The sequence below is a fragment of the Anas platyrhynchos genome, chromosome 3, assembly GCF_047663525.1.
Source record: "Anas platyrhynchos isolate ZD024472 breed Pekin duck chromosome 3, IASCAAS_PekinDuck_T2T, whole genome shotgun sequence".
Taxonomy (NCBI): domain Eukaryota; kingdom Metazoa; phylum Chordata; class Aves; order Anseriformes; family Anatidae; genus Anas; species Anas platyrhynchos.
The window spans coordinates 121,335,623-121,347,392 of NC_092589.1; the positions used below are offsets into that span (position 1 = coordinate 121,335,623).

The 11,770-nt window shown below is 39.7% G+C and overlaps 2 protein-coding genes across 3 annotated transcripts in view; both read left to right on the forward strand.

Moving 5' to 3' along the window:
- The window catches only part of LOC119716671 (ATPase family AAA domain-containing protein 2-like), a 24,051-nt gene extending 14,437 nt beyond the window's left edge, over nucleotides 1-9,614 (forward strand). Inside the window, exons 5-11 of the mRNA XM_072036729.1 lie at nucleotides 1,461-1,529; nucleotides 3,698-3,808; nucleotides 4,249-4,354; nucleotides 5,160-5,972; nucleotides 6,897-7,532; nucleotides 7,865-8,024; nucleotides 8,870-9,614. Coding sequence (XP_071892830.1) covers nucleotides 1,461-1,484 — 24 coding nt within the window. The 3' untranslated portion in view covers nucleotides 1,485-1,529; nucleotides 3,698-3,808; nucleotides 4,249-4,354; ... (2 more) ...; nucleotides 7,865-8,024; nucleotides 8,870-9,614. The remainder of the gene's footprint in view (nucleotides 1-1,460; nucleotides 1,530-3,697; nucleotides 3,809-4,248; nucleotides 4,355-5,159; nucleotides 5,973-6,896; nucleotides 7,533-7,864; nucleotides 8,025-8,869) is intronic.
- LOC140002307 (ATPase family AAA domain-containing protein 2-like) overlaps nucleotides 9,525-11,770 on the forward strand; it is a 16,080-nt gene continuing 13,834 nt past the window's right edge. For both annotated transcript variants that reach the window (XM_072036721.1, XM_072036720.1), the window contains exons 1-3: nucleotides 9,525-9,702; nucleotides 10,013-10,139; nucleotides 11,117-11,300. In XM_072036721.1, the coding sequence (XP_071892822.1) occupies nucleotides 9,531-9,702; nucleotides 10,013-10,139; nucleotides 11,117-11,300 (483 nt within the window). In that variant the 5' untranslated portion in view covers nucleotides 9,525-9,530. The remainder of the gene's footprint in view (nucleotides 9,703-10,012; nucleotides 10,140-11,116; nucleotides 11,301-11,770) is intronic.

Genomic DNA, 11,770 nt, shown 5'->3' on the forward strand with positions numbered 1-11,770 from the left:
AGGGAAGTAACTTAGTTGTAATTTTAATTGAACTGAAATAACTTCCTTCCAAAGAATAGTGTGGTCTAAACTACCATTTGGTCTTGCTCTCTGGTTATATCTTCATGTCTTACTGATAGGGTTGTGCTCCAGATATCTTTTCAGAGTGGAGGAAGCATCTTCTGCAGAAGATGTGGGATAACGGGGAGATGCTGAAATGCATGTCTTCCACTCCAGTTTCTGAATTGCCTTCTGCTTTTTGAATGGACGCTGTTTACAAACAGCTGTTTCGGACTTGGGTTTTTACTCCAAATGTTACTAAAAGCTCTGCCTGGGGGACTGAATATGCAAAAAGACTGGTGCTTTCCATCAGCTTGGCAGTTTAAGCTGTTTAGCTTTTTCTCCTTAACTCCTAAATCATATTTCTCGTCATGCTCAGGAACGCACTTACTTGGAAAGCTTAACAAAAGGCAGTGCATAGCTTCCTGTGTTGGTCACTCACTCGAATTTTGATTCCTGTTAACGTTTTTTTTCCTGAGAGCTCACAAAGAATCTCCAGTATCATGTAGCTTTAATCATCTGTTACAGGCAAATGGAGCTGTTTTCTTTAATTGACCTAACTTGCATTTTAGAATTCTTCCTTGGTTGCAAACTGCTCCCAGAGTTTTCAGGAACTTGAAGCCTTTCAAATTTCCAGCTGAATGAACTGATGGCTACTTTATGTATATTTGTTTGTGTGCTGGCCTTGCCTGAGAGCTTAAATAAACCCCTGTCTCTAGAGGAACCCCTGTTAAAGTTGTATGCAGCAATCATACTTCCTCTGTCTTAGTTTTGCTCTATTAAATTCAACTATTTTATTAAATTACTGTTCTTTTGAATGATAGGCACATCATTTTAAAACTTCCCGATAACCTACTTTCATAGCTTTTAGTTTAGCTCTGAATTCCCTTTTTTTTCTCTCAAATCACAGAATGGTTGAGGTTAGAAGGGGCCTCTGGAGGTCACCTGGTCCAACCCTCCCCTGCTCAAGCAGGGACACCTAGAGCTGGTTGCCCAGGGCTGTGAAATGAATCCAGAATTGTCCACAGTACTTTTTATTAGCATCTCTCACACGCCTGTATGATTTCTTTTGGTATGTCTGCTAGAAAGGTAGTTCTTTTTCCTTGGTTCTGTCACGCTGTAGGTTATTAACCTCTGATTAACTAATGCACTCAGTTGTGTATCTGGGCAAGTATTTAACCACTGCATGTACTGAGCCCTGGTTTAGAGCAGAAACTCTTGTTGCTGATTGTGGGTGCACGCAATCATATTCCCATTCTCTCCTCTTGTGCAATAATTTATTTTTTGTGTGTATACGGGGTGCCTCGATAATGTTACTGTGTAAGCATCAACAGACAGACGTGTCTGTCAGTGGATGTATGTGTATGCACGTCTGTTTTTCTGCACGTTTGTGACCGATCTTTCTTGCTGCTTGGAATTAGGAGAACCTTGATATCTTCACCTGAGTGAAGTCAGACTTTGAAAGAACTGGACCTGGCAGTCCAGATGAGGTTGGTGAGTTCTGGTTTTAAGTTTTCTTTACTCTGTTCTAACCAAAAGCCTTAAACAATTGAAAGAAGCTAATCTACAGGGTATTTGTCTTCTGTAAAAATTCTGTGTTGCTATTGACTTCACAAGCCTTAGTATGAGCTCTAGGGCTGTACTGTAGTGAGCTCAGAACAGGTGAAAAAAAAAAAAACACCAAAAACAACAGCGCTTTTCCAAACTGCTTACAAGATAAAAGGCAGCAGATGGTTGTAGACAGGTGGGAATGGAAAGAAATGGACAGCATTGCTATTACTCAGCATGCGAAACGGTGATACCGCTACAGCAGGAGCGTGACAGTTTTCATGGTTTTGAGCAGCACAGCAAGAATTTTCAGGAAGCAAGGTAGATAGGCTGCCAGATGTTTATGAAAAGCTCCTCCCAAGCGTGAAGCTCAGCAGGAGGGAGGATAGCGTTGTGCGTTTCTGCGTTTAGGAGGCAGTCGCCGTAAGCTGCTGTCAGGGCCTGTAATTAGGAGCTGTCATCTGGGTACTCAGTGACTTGTGGAATGAGGTTAAGCCACGAAAGGCCATATTAACTTGGAAGTGATGGGAAAACTTACAGTTTTTAAGAAGAATGTTAGTTGTGATTAAGGCAGTAAATTAGATCATCCTTGTAGGAGCTTTCTAAACAGATCAGAACAGGGCAAGACTGTACTTAAGGACCGAAAAGGGTGTTGCAGTAGATGAGCTGACAAGTTAGATTATGTGAGAGAGCTCACCTGCACACCTGCAAAGGAGCTCAGAGAGACAGTGACAGGAGGCTGAGCCCCAGAAAATACTTTGCTCCTCCCTTCAGAGGCCCAGAGGAGCAGAGAGATGCACAGTGGCAGGTGGGAACCCGAGGGAAGTTCTTCGGAGGAAGAATGGCTGGGCCATGGACTAGTAAGGGAGAAGCAGAGTTGACTCCTTTGGAGGTTTAGTTAGGAAAACATTAGCTCAAAGTCTGAATAAGAGTAGCTTGAATACAAGGCGGGGGCCAGTCTAGAGGGAGAAGCTTGGTTAAAGTGTGTGGGTTTCAGGGAGCTGTGCAGTAGAGGCTTGTAGAGAGGAATTTTAAATAGCACGTTGAATGGGAAATGAGCCCGGGGCAATTAATTGATGATCAAAATGCAAACTACAATTTTAAATCAGGAAAGAGCTAGAATATACTTTTATAATGAAAAATATGCCAGAAAAGAGTGAGGAAAGTGTCAGTGTTGTTACAAAGGAAGTTACTGGAACAAAGGAAAGGGTTAGTGGAGCAATAAAGCAGAGAAATTCATGCTTTTGTGATAGAAGTGTTGGAACACCAAGGACTGGAGATGGTAGTGATCACAAACTCATTTACTGATCGCTCAGTTTTCCGTGTGCTGTCTGTATACCCCATGGCACCTACCTTGCATTCAGAAAGCAATGCAACCTTTGGGGTTAAAAAATAAAAACCAAAGAGGGCGGTGCTTTCCAAGAAAAAAAGATAAGTCCTTTTGGCAAACAGGTAGGTGAACGGAGTATGTACGTTCCTTCCTCGGTGTCCTGCTGTTAACGTGAGAGGATATTCACCAGAACCCAGTAGATAATTGCACTCTGGTTTTTGTGTTTTTTACCATCTTTCATGAAACAACTTCAGGTTACTTGACAGAAGCTAATGGCCTAAGCTTATGTGCATTTGGCATTGTTTTCTCATTGGTGAGCTTCAAGCCTGTGTCTGGCCCATTATTGCTCACAGAATTTGTGGCAGAGCTAGACTTGGACTTAGATTACTGTGCTTAGTCTTAGCACTACAGATTATTAAAACCCTTTCCATTAAACACTTTCTCAAACTAAGAAGTGACTTTCTGAAATAGCTGTTTTCAGAAGATCTGCATCTTAGCTAAGCAATATGACAGAATTTTGCCTGTTGTTAAACACTGAGGCTGACGACAAGTCCATCAGCAGTTTCAGAGAGGACAGACAATGTCTAGATGCATGCTCATCTGCTAGGATTTGTGATTTCTGAAACGTGACTTGCATAAATTCATCTTAAGGTTTTGCAGGATCCACTGTGTCATTAAAATAATGATAATAATAAAACTTACAGGCATCTGTGTAATGCATTTTGGATTTCATATAATTTGCAAAAGTACTTAACGATTCGGTGTCATTTTGTGGTACAGTACAAACATCAAGAGGAAGTGAGAACAAAGAAAATGACGGTGAAGATGTTCCAAGGCGTTACAACCTTCGACGGAGGAAACCTGTTGACCGCTACCAAGCTCCTATGGAAAGTAGGTTGAACGCACAGTTTCTCTTAAAACCTTATTTCTTGCACATAAGTGAGATAAAATTTTTGAATGCAAATATATGTGTTTGCGCACACAGTTCTGTTTCAGTTCTGTACCTTCATTCTGCACATGAACTTCGCTGTTTTTATCAGACACGTGTGTCCTGTGCCCATTGTATTTCTTTGCTGTTTGGCGTACTTAGTGCTATGTATCCTTGATATGACAGTAATTAATCACACTTAATAGTCTTGCTCTTGTGATTTTCAGTTCACCTTTAAAAAGGGCGTAGTTTTCCACTTGTACCATGCACTGATGAAAAGCAAAAACGGTTAAAAATTCTTCTGGAATTAGGGATGAGTGAAACACGTGGCATTTTCTTTATCTTTTGATTTCCTCCTCTCTTAAATGTATCTGTTTCATTATTCTAAATTCTTTCCTTTCAGTAAGACAAAGAGATCGAGAGAGGACTAACTCGGGCCAGCCCTGTTCTGTCAGACAGAAAGAGTCACTTGAAAATGCTGGGTCACAAAAATATAGAAGACGTGCCAGGTTGGTGTATGGCTAGTGATAGCTCTTACTTAACCGTAGAGCTGTCAGTCTCCTTACTGCATAATGCTTCAAAGGGTTTTCAGTTTAGTGGTAATTACAGAGTAAGTTTATGATCGGTACTTTGGTAGTCTGAGGATAGAGAGGAAAGAAATATTTGGAGGGCAGGAGGTGGATACTTTTAAGTTGGTTTCTTTTTTAAATCCAATATTTGTGGGTCGCTGATAAGATGATTATGGAGGTAGTGTCTGAGTTTCTGTAACTGAAATTCTTTGGTTCTGGAACTGAAGCCAGAATCCCCCCTTAAAAATCTTAGTCAGACTATTTAATCTTGAAGGATACAAATTATTTTCTTAAAACCAAAAATAATTTTATTCGATTTAGAGGGAGAGGCTTTATGGAAGTTTTGTTGGATTAAAAAAAAAAAAAAGTTATCACTCAAATACTGACTCTAGTTTCTGTTTGGAATCAACTAATGTTTCTATATGAAGTTAACCTTAAACAATAAAAGATCTAAATGAAATCATAAATTGCCTTAGTGGTGATAAAGGCTTCTTGGATTCTGTAAGCAGTTAGTGCGTAGAGAATGCTGTTGATTGCCAGATATTTTGTTGAGCATTCTTGAAAGCAGACAGTTGTCACGAGGAAAATCATGTCATGGCCTTTGAAATCAGATTGCTAAGGAGTACAATGGACTGGAAAATAGATCTCAGAATAAATTTTGAGATAGAATTCCCTTAATTTTTGGTGTTACTTAGTATCTGCTCTATTTTCTTTTTAACTTTCTGGTTTATATGCTTGCTTGCAGACAGAGACATGCAGATGACATCAGTGATTCTACACCCTCTTGCTCATCTCCCTTGCTTAGCACATGTGATACGGAGGAGAGTGGTGAGAGCAGTGAGGACAGCGAGAGCACATCTCCAAGAAGGTTGCTGTCATTAGAGAACAGGGGAGGGATGAATCTCCTTCAAATGAATATTTAGCCATGTTTAAGTTTATCTAAATTTAACTGTGTGAGTTTATGTCAATTAATTAGGTCTTCTGTATATTAATTAATGTTTTCTACATTTGCTTGGCATTATTATGAAAAACAAAAATCTTCAAGTTGCATCTTAAAGAAAAAGAAGCCCTATAACTTCTCCTTAATTCAAATCAGGACTTTTTGAGTGAAACTTCAGAAACAGGACCTAAAGAGAGTTCAGAGGGATCAGAAGAAAGTTGGAAGAAGTCAGGGAGATGCAATGCAAATAGATAGTGCGGTAAGTCTTAAACTAATCATCGTGTCAGCGAGTGTTTCCAGGGATTATGAAAGATCTCAGTGTGCCATCTACAACTACCTTTGTTGATGGTTTTCTCTAAAGCAACTTCAAAAATTGCCCAGAATGTTTCCGTTGTGCTGAGATAATTTCTGATGAAACCTTGATCTAGGTTGCTGCTTTCTTTAACATACAAACTCTGTTGTGTTGAATTTCTCTTTAGATTGGATTTGAGAACGTGGGTGGTCTTTCCAAACACATCGCAGCTTTGAAAGAGATGGTGATTTTTCCCCTCCTGTATCCAGAAGTTTTTCAGCGGTTCAATATTCAGTCCCCAGGGTAACTCATTAAAGTGATAAATCGTAAGTCAGCTGTTTTCAGGAGAAAGTTCAATTAAGGTATCAATATGCTTCCATGCTTCAACATTTTGGCAGCGGTGAACGTTTGTTTTAGTAGTGGCAAAAAGTGGTTTCTTAAAAATGGATAGAATCCAGAATATTTGTAGGTTAAAAATATAAGCAACGTCTTAAAATTTTAAGTTTTACCGTCTGGTGTCTTTAAAAAGTTGGGTTAGTTGGGTTGGAGTGGTTTTGTTCTCAGTTTTATGTACAAGTCAGCTTGATTAGTTTGTAGGCAAGAAGGGATTATCTAGTGGAAGTCAATTGTAATATGTTGCCTGGAAGCCCAATTGTTTTTCCTGCCTACTTTTGTTTTCTTTTTTTTTTCCCTCTGAGTGCTAAGGCATTGCTTTTCCTTCCGGCTTTAGGCTTCCTCACGTGCCATCAGCAATAGATGGTCTGAGAGACCAAACCCAGTAACTTAATGCTTTTGAGAGGAGCATTAAATGCTTTACTATCAGATTCTGCATATTGTGAAAGCAAGAATATGCAGTTTATCACTGAAGAATGAAGTGGTGATTCACCATTCAGCCCATTCTCAGATTCTGTGCTGAAGTTTGCCTGTTTGGCTCCGGTTTGCTGTGATCAAACTGTTTGTCAGCAATTTTGGAAGTGTCCTTCTGGGACAGTATGCTCTCTTTTGAAGGTTTTATACACTTGAGTTACCCCCTTATTCATTTCTTTGGGTGAAAAAAATGAATTTTCTTGTGAAACGTTGTAAAAATGCAGAACTTCTATCTGTTCTGACTCTACCCACACTTCAGCTATTACTGCTGTCTTGTACATGATGTGTTTTGGTTAGGAAAGACGCTTGTTCTAGAGATGATGGTTGTAGGAGGTACTCATCATGATGTTTTTTTTTCCTATCTGGATCTTTTTTTATTGCAGAGGCTGTCTATTTTATGGCCCCCCAGGAACAGGGAAACACTAGTTGCTCGTGCACTTGCCAATGAATATAGCCGAAGTGACAGAAAAATAACATTTTTTATGAGAAGTGCTTCGGACTGCATGAGAAAATACGTGGGGGAATCAGAACGCCAACTTCGTGTGTTATTTGAACAGGTAAGGTTGAAATGCACAGTGTGTTCTGTCAGAGTTGAAACCATTATTTTCTGTGGTCAACGTTTTTAAGTAGAACTTGCTTTTTTTGTATTTTGTTATTTTTTTTTTTTCCCACTGAAATGGAAATGCCAGTGTTTCTGCTGTGAATGTCAGCTGTAGGAACTACTGGAACGATTTGCTTCCTGTCACCCGGATACAGTGGGTTGACACAGACTGCTGTCTTCTGTTAGTCATGCCAGATACTCCAGTAGCTCTATCAGTAGAGGTCCCAGAGGCTGAAGTGAAAAATCTAGTTTAGATGACATTCCAACCATGATGTTTTTGTGTATTTTTCCTTTAGATAACGGTGTTTTACTCTGTGTTTTTGTGCTAGGCCTATCAGATGCGACCTTCAATTATTTTTTTTGACGAGATAGATGGTCTCGCTCCTGTGCGCTCCAGTAAACAAGACCACATTCATAGGTATTACAGTTTTGCACCTACATAAAATCTGCTTGATCTTTGGGGAATGAAAAAAAAAAAAGGTTGATGACCTGTTTAATTTACTGTGAACACGTTAATTTATCCTGAAAACTTGTAACTCAATGCCAAAACAGGTGCTTCTAAACGATAGTTGAAACCAATTTACTAAGCCTGATATCAGCATGTGGTCTGTGTTAACTTACCTATTGTTTATGTCTTAAAATGAGTCTTGTCCTTAAAGCTTGTCCTTTTTGACTACTCATGGAAGAAAGTCATGTGGAATGTGACAAAATTTACTGAACCAGTAAGTAAAAATTATATTTTTCTATTAGTTCCATTGTTTCAACTCTTCTGACGCTTCTGGACGGCATAGTTAACAGAGGGGAGATCGTGGTAATCGGAGCTACCAACAGACTGGATTCTATAGATCCTGCTTTACGAAGACCAGGACGCTTTGACAGAGAGTTCCTCTTCAACTTGCCAAATAAAGAGGTGAGAACTGAAATTCAACGTTAGCGCTACCATGGCAAAGTCCAACTTTATAGGAAAAAAAAAATTGACAACTTGAACAAGAGAGTGATATGTGGAGACACTGCGTTGTTCCATGGAGGGCAAATCTGGTACTGAATATATATGGTCAAGATGATACCACCAAGTAGTTAGTTCTGTAATCAAACCTTTCATTCCCAAAGTTGTACCTGTTTGCTTAATTATTTAGTCCACTAGGGCGCTTTCATCATGAAGTTGTGTTTTTGGTCTCAGTCCTTCACTTATGAATGAATAGGGGACATGTGTGCATTTGGTTGTGCCCCGGATCAGTGGTAGTAGTTTGAGTCATAATTATTTTCTTCTTTATAGTAATTGTAGCAATTTGAAACATTGTGCCAGAAGTGCTTTCTGTGAATTTACTGCCTGAAAAGCAAATGTGATGAAGTAATGAGACTGTCACAATGAAAGCTTGTTAAATTTTAGAGAAGTTTTTTGGACAACAAAGAAATGTTTCTGGATAAATTTTTCATTGCAGTATTTTCCTCTGGGTCCTTAGGTCTCATAGTTTGGAAACTTGTTATTGAAGCTATAAATGCCTTTTCTTTCACTGTAGGTTCCTAGAAAAAAGTCCAGTGTAACAAATAAGAAATATTCAATTTCCTGGTTGACAATGCAGAGTGTATATTAAATAACTGTAAAATACTTGAAAGTTGAGCAAGTAAGAAAAGCGTATTAGTAGATGAGGGGTTTTGAGGGAGGACTGTTTTGGTTTTTTTGTTTGTTTGTTTCTTGTTGGTATTTTTAAGGAAAACTTGAGACAAGCTAAAATGCAATGATTTTGCTTCCAGGCTAGAAAAGAAATTTTCAAGATTCATACTCGTGACTGGACCCCTAAGCCACCGGACATGTTGCTTGATGAACTAGCTGAGAAATGCCTTGTTAAGACTGAAACCAAAATGGATTCTTGCTTGTGACCAAGTTGTAAAGAACCTTAGCTTGTACCAGGCAGTACCCAAGCTCTTGTGCCTTGCTGCACAACTAGTCAACGAGGCAGCTGGCACGCCTTCATAGCAATCAGAGTTAGATGCTTTCATCTATTTACTCTTTGTTGTCGTTCCTCTTGTTGTCTGAGAACATTAAATGGTTCTGGGGCATCTGCCTCAAGAGTATAGTTTTTGATGAGGAGTCTGCTTCAGCTGCATAAGCGCAGGATATCAGGCAGTGAGCAACATGAAACTTCCCTGCAGAGCGGTAGCACTTTGAATTCCCTGTTAACCTGTTTGGTTTTGACATGACAAATTCTTTAAATGTTGCATGTTGTAAACCTGGGCCTTGACTGATGTAACGTTTGATTTTTGTTTGTTAGGATACTGTGGTGCAGATATCAAATCCCTATGTACTGAAGCTGCTCTGTGCTCTCTGCACCGATGCTATCCTCAGATTTATGCAAGTAGGGAGAAATTGCAACTAGACGTTAATTCTATTAAAATAAAAGCAAAGGACTTTTTCATGGCTCCGAAGAAGGTTGTTCCGGCATCAAACAGGATCGAGGCTTCACCCGTACAAGCACTATCACCCATTTTCAAGCCACTTTTTAAAAGATCAGTAGCGAATATTTTACAAGTTGTGCAGAAGATCTTCCCGCAGGCACAGCTAGTGCTAAAGGAGGACCGACAGCAAGGTATAACCACAGCATCCACTTCTTTATAATTCTGCTAAAGATTGTTCGTAAGCTCCTTTATTCTAAGGGAGAGAAAAAAATCACCAAGAGTAGCGTACCTTATATGTACACAGCAGTGGGACTTGGTACAGCTTTGTAGGGCCTTGTGCCATCTGCTTAGATCTGTGGTGGGATGAACTCTAGGAAATAGCTTTCAGTGTGTGCTCTCAAATGAAGAAAGGGTTTTGGCACTGATTTAGAAGCTGTATTAATGTAAGAGAAAGAGACAAAGGCTATTCAGGGAAGTTAACAAACCTCTTTTGCCTTTCAGACCATTTAAATCCTATTTTACAAGATGGTATGTTCGACAGTGATGACGATGCATCCTTGGTTTCCGGAGATGAATTCAAAGATGGAATGCCTGACGGACCAGAGAAAAAACTCCTCTGTTTCAGCAGGTAAAGAAAGATAGATCCCTGTTATGTTTAAATTCTCAGGTCTGATGAGTCTTTGTAAACAGTTCCAGCTGTTAAAAGTGTGAGGGGTGGTAGACGAAGGGGTAACATCAAGTTAGTGTGTAGAAGGGGTGCTTGGTATTCACAAGAAGAGAGGGTGAAGGGACTAAAGTTGTAATGAAGTTGCTCTGAATGACCCAATTGAAAAGCCCAGGCTTCTCTTCCTAAGCCAAAGTGATCCGTAGACTACCAGAACACGTTGACTTAATCCATGGCATTCTTTGAAAGACTCAAGACCACATAAATGTCCTGTCTGTCCTTTTAGCTAAAAATACCCCAACTTTAGGGGTTTGTGTTGCCACCTTTTGCCCTTCTGTTTTCCAGGATTGTTAAACCAGTAGTGAATTTTGTAGTAGAAAGAACACTGAGAAATGGCTTGTTAAAACACCTTGAGAAAAATTTGAATGGTGTCTTTATTTGTTAAGCCACCAAGTTGTGTTAATCTTGTGGTATTTTAGTATGGAAGTCATGCAAGCCCTCGGTTGGAAAGTTAGATCATGTTGTCGCAGCTGGATCAGTTATTTTTCTCAGTTTCTATTGCTGTGTTGTCGAGAAGATTTTCTGTCCTCTAGAGCAAGGTTAAGTCTCTAGCATCTTTGATTTAAGCCAGCAAAGGTACAGCCTGATTGTAGTGGGGAAACAAATGCTCATTGCAAATTTATTTCCTAGTAGTAAAGCAAGATTGCAGGGATATTAATTTGCAGTCTTGGTTTAGTAAAGAATAGGAAACACAAGGGAAGAAGATGAAACAATTGGAATGACTGAATAACTTAACTGGAAATCTTACATGTATTTAATGTACCACTGCCATTGGGATTATTTGGGGAGGGAAAAGAAAATCTATAGGAAAAGTACTTGGAACATCTGTGTGTCTATTCAGCACCTCATTTATAAGCTTGTTTTCTTAACTCTTGTTCTAGGAGTGCTTTCTGCGAACCAACATCACGCCGGCCCCGTCTGCTAATAGTAGGAAAAGAAGGGTACGGCCAGGTTTCTTACGTGGCACCTGCGGTGTTGCACGCTTTGGAGAAGTTTCCCGTTCACACCCTGGACCTTTCTGTTCTGCTTACAAACGTTGCACCGCCAGAAGAAATCTGCGGACAGGTACCTTTTTTCTTTTTATTCTCATCGGATTCACTGACTGTATGTAGAGGATCAATCGAGTTGCAAGTAAGGTGAGCAAAATTCATTGGTAATGGAGGTGGCCTTGTTTTAATGTGCTGGGATGTTTGCTTCTGTCTGAAAATCCCCTTTTCTTTTAGACAGCACCACAAACAATCTGGATGTTGTACATGTCCACATTTTCCATACCCAATTTTACAGTGAGGATGTTGCTAGCAGCTCAGGAAGCTGGGCGGTGTTGCTAATAAACATCTCTTTGTGGAAAGAAATGCTGCTCATCTCCCTGGGATCCAGAAAGTAGTTCTCATTGCCTCCTAAGACTGTGTGCTCCCAGTAGATGGCTCTGTACCAGACTGCATGTCGGCTACTTTTTGTAGCCTTCTTTTAAATTATATTAGTAAGGCAACCAAGGTTTGGGGCTTCTGTTTATTTTGTTTTCACACGGACATACA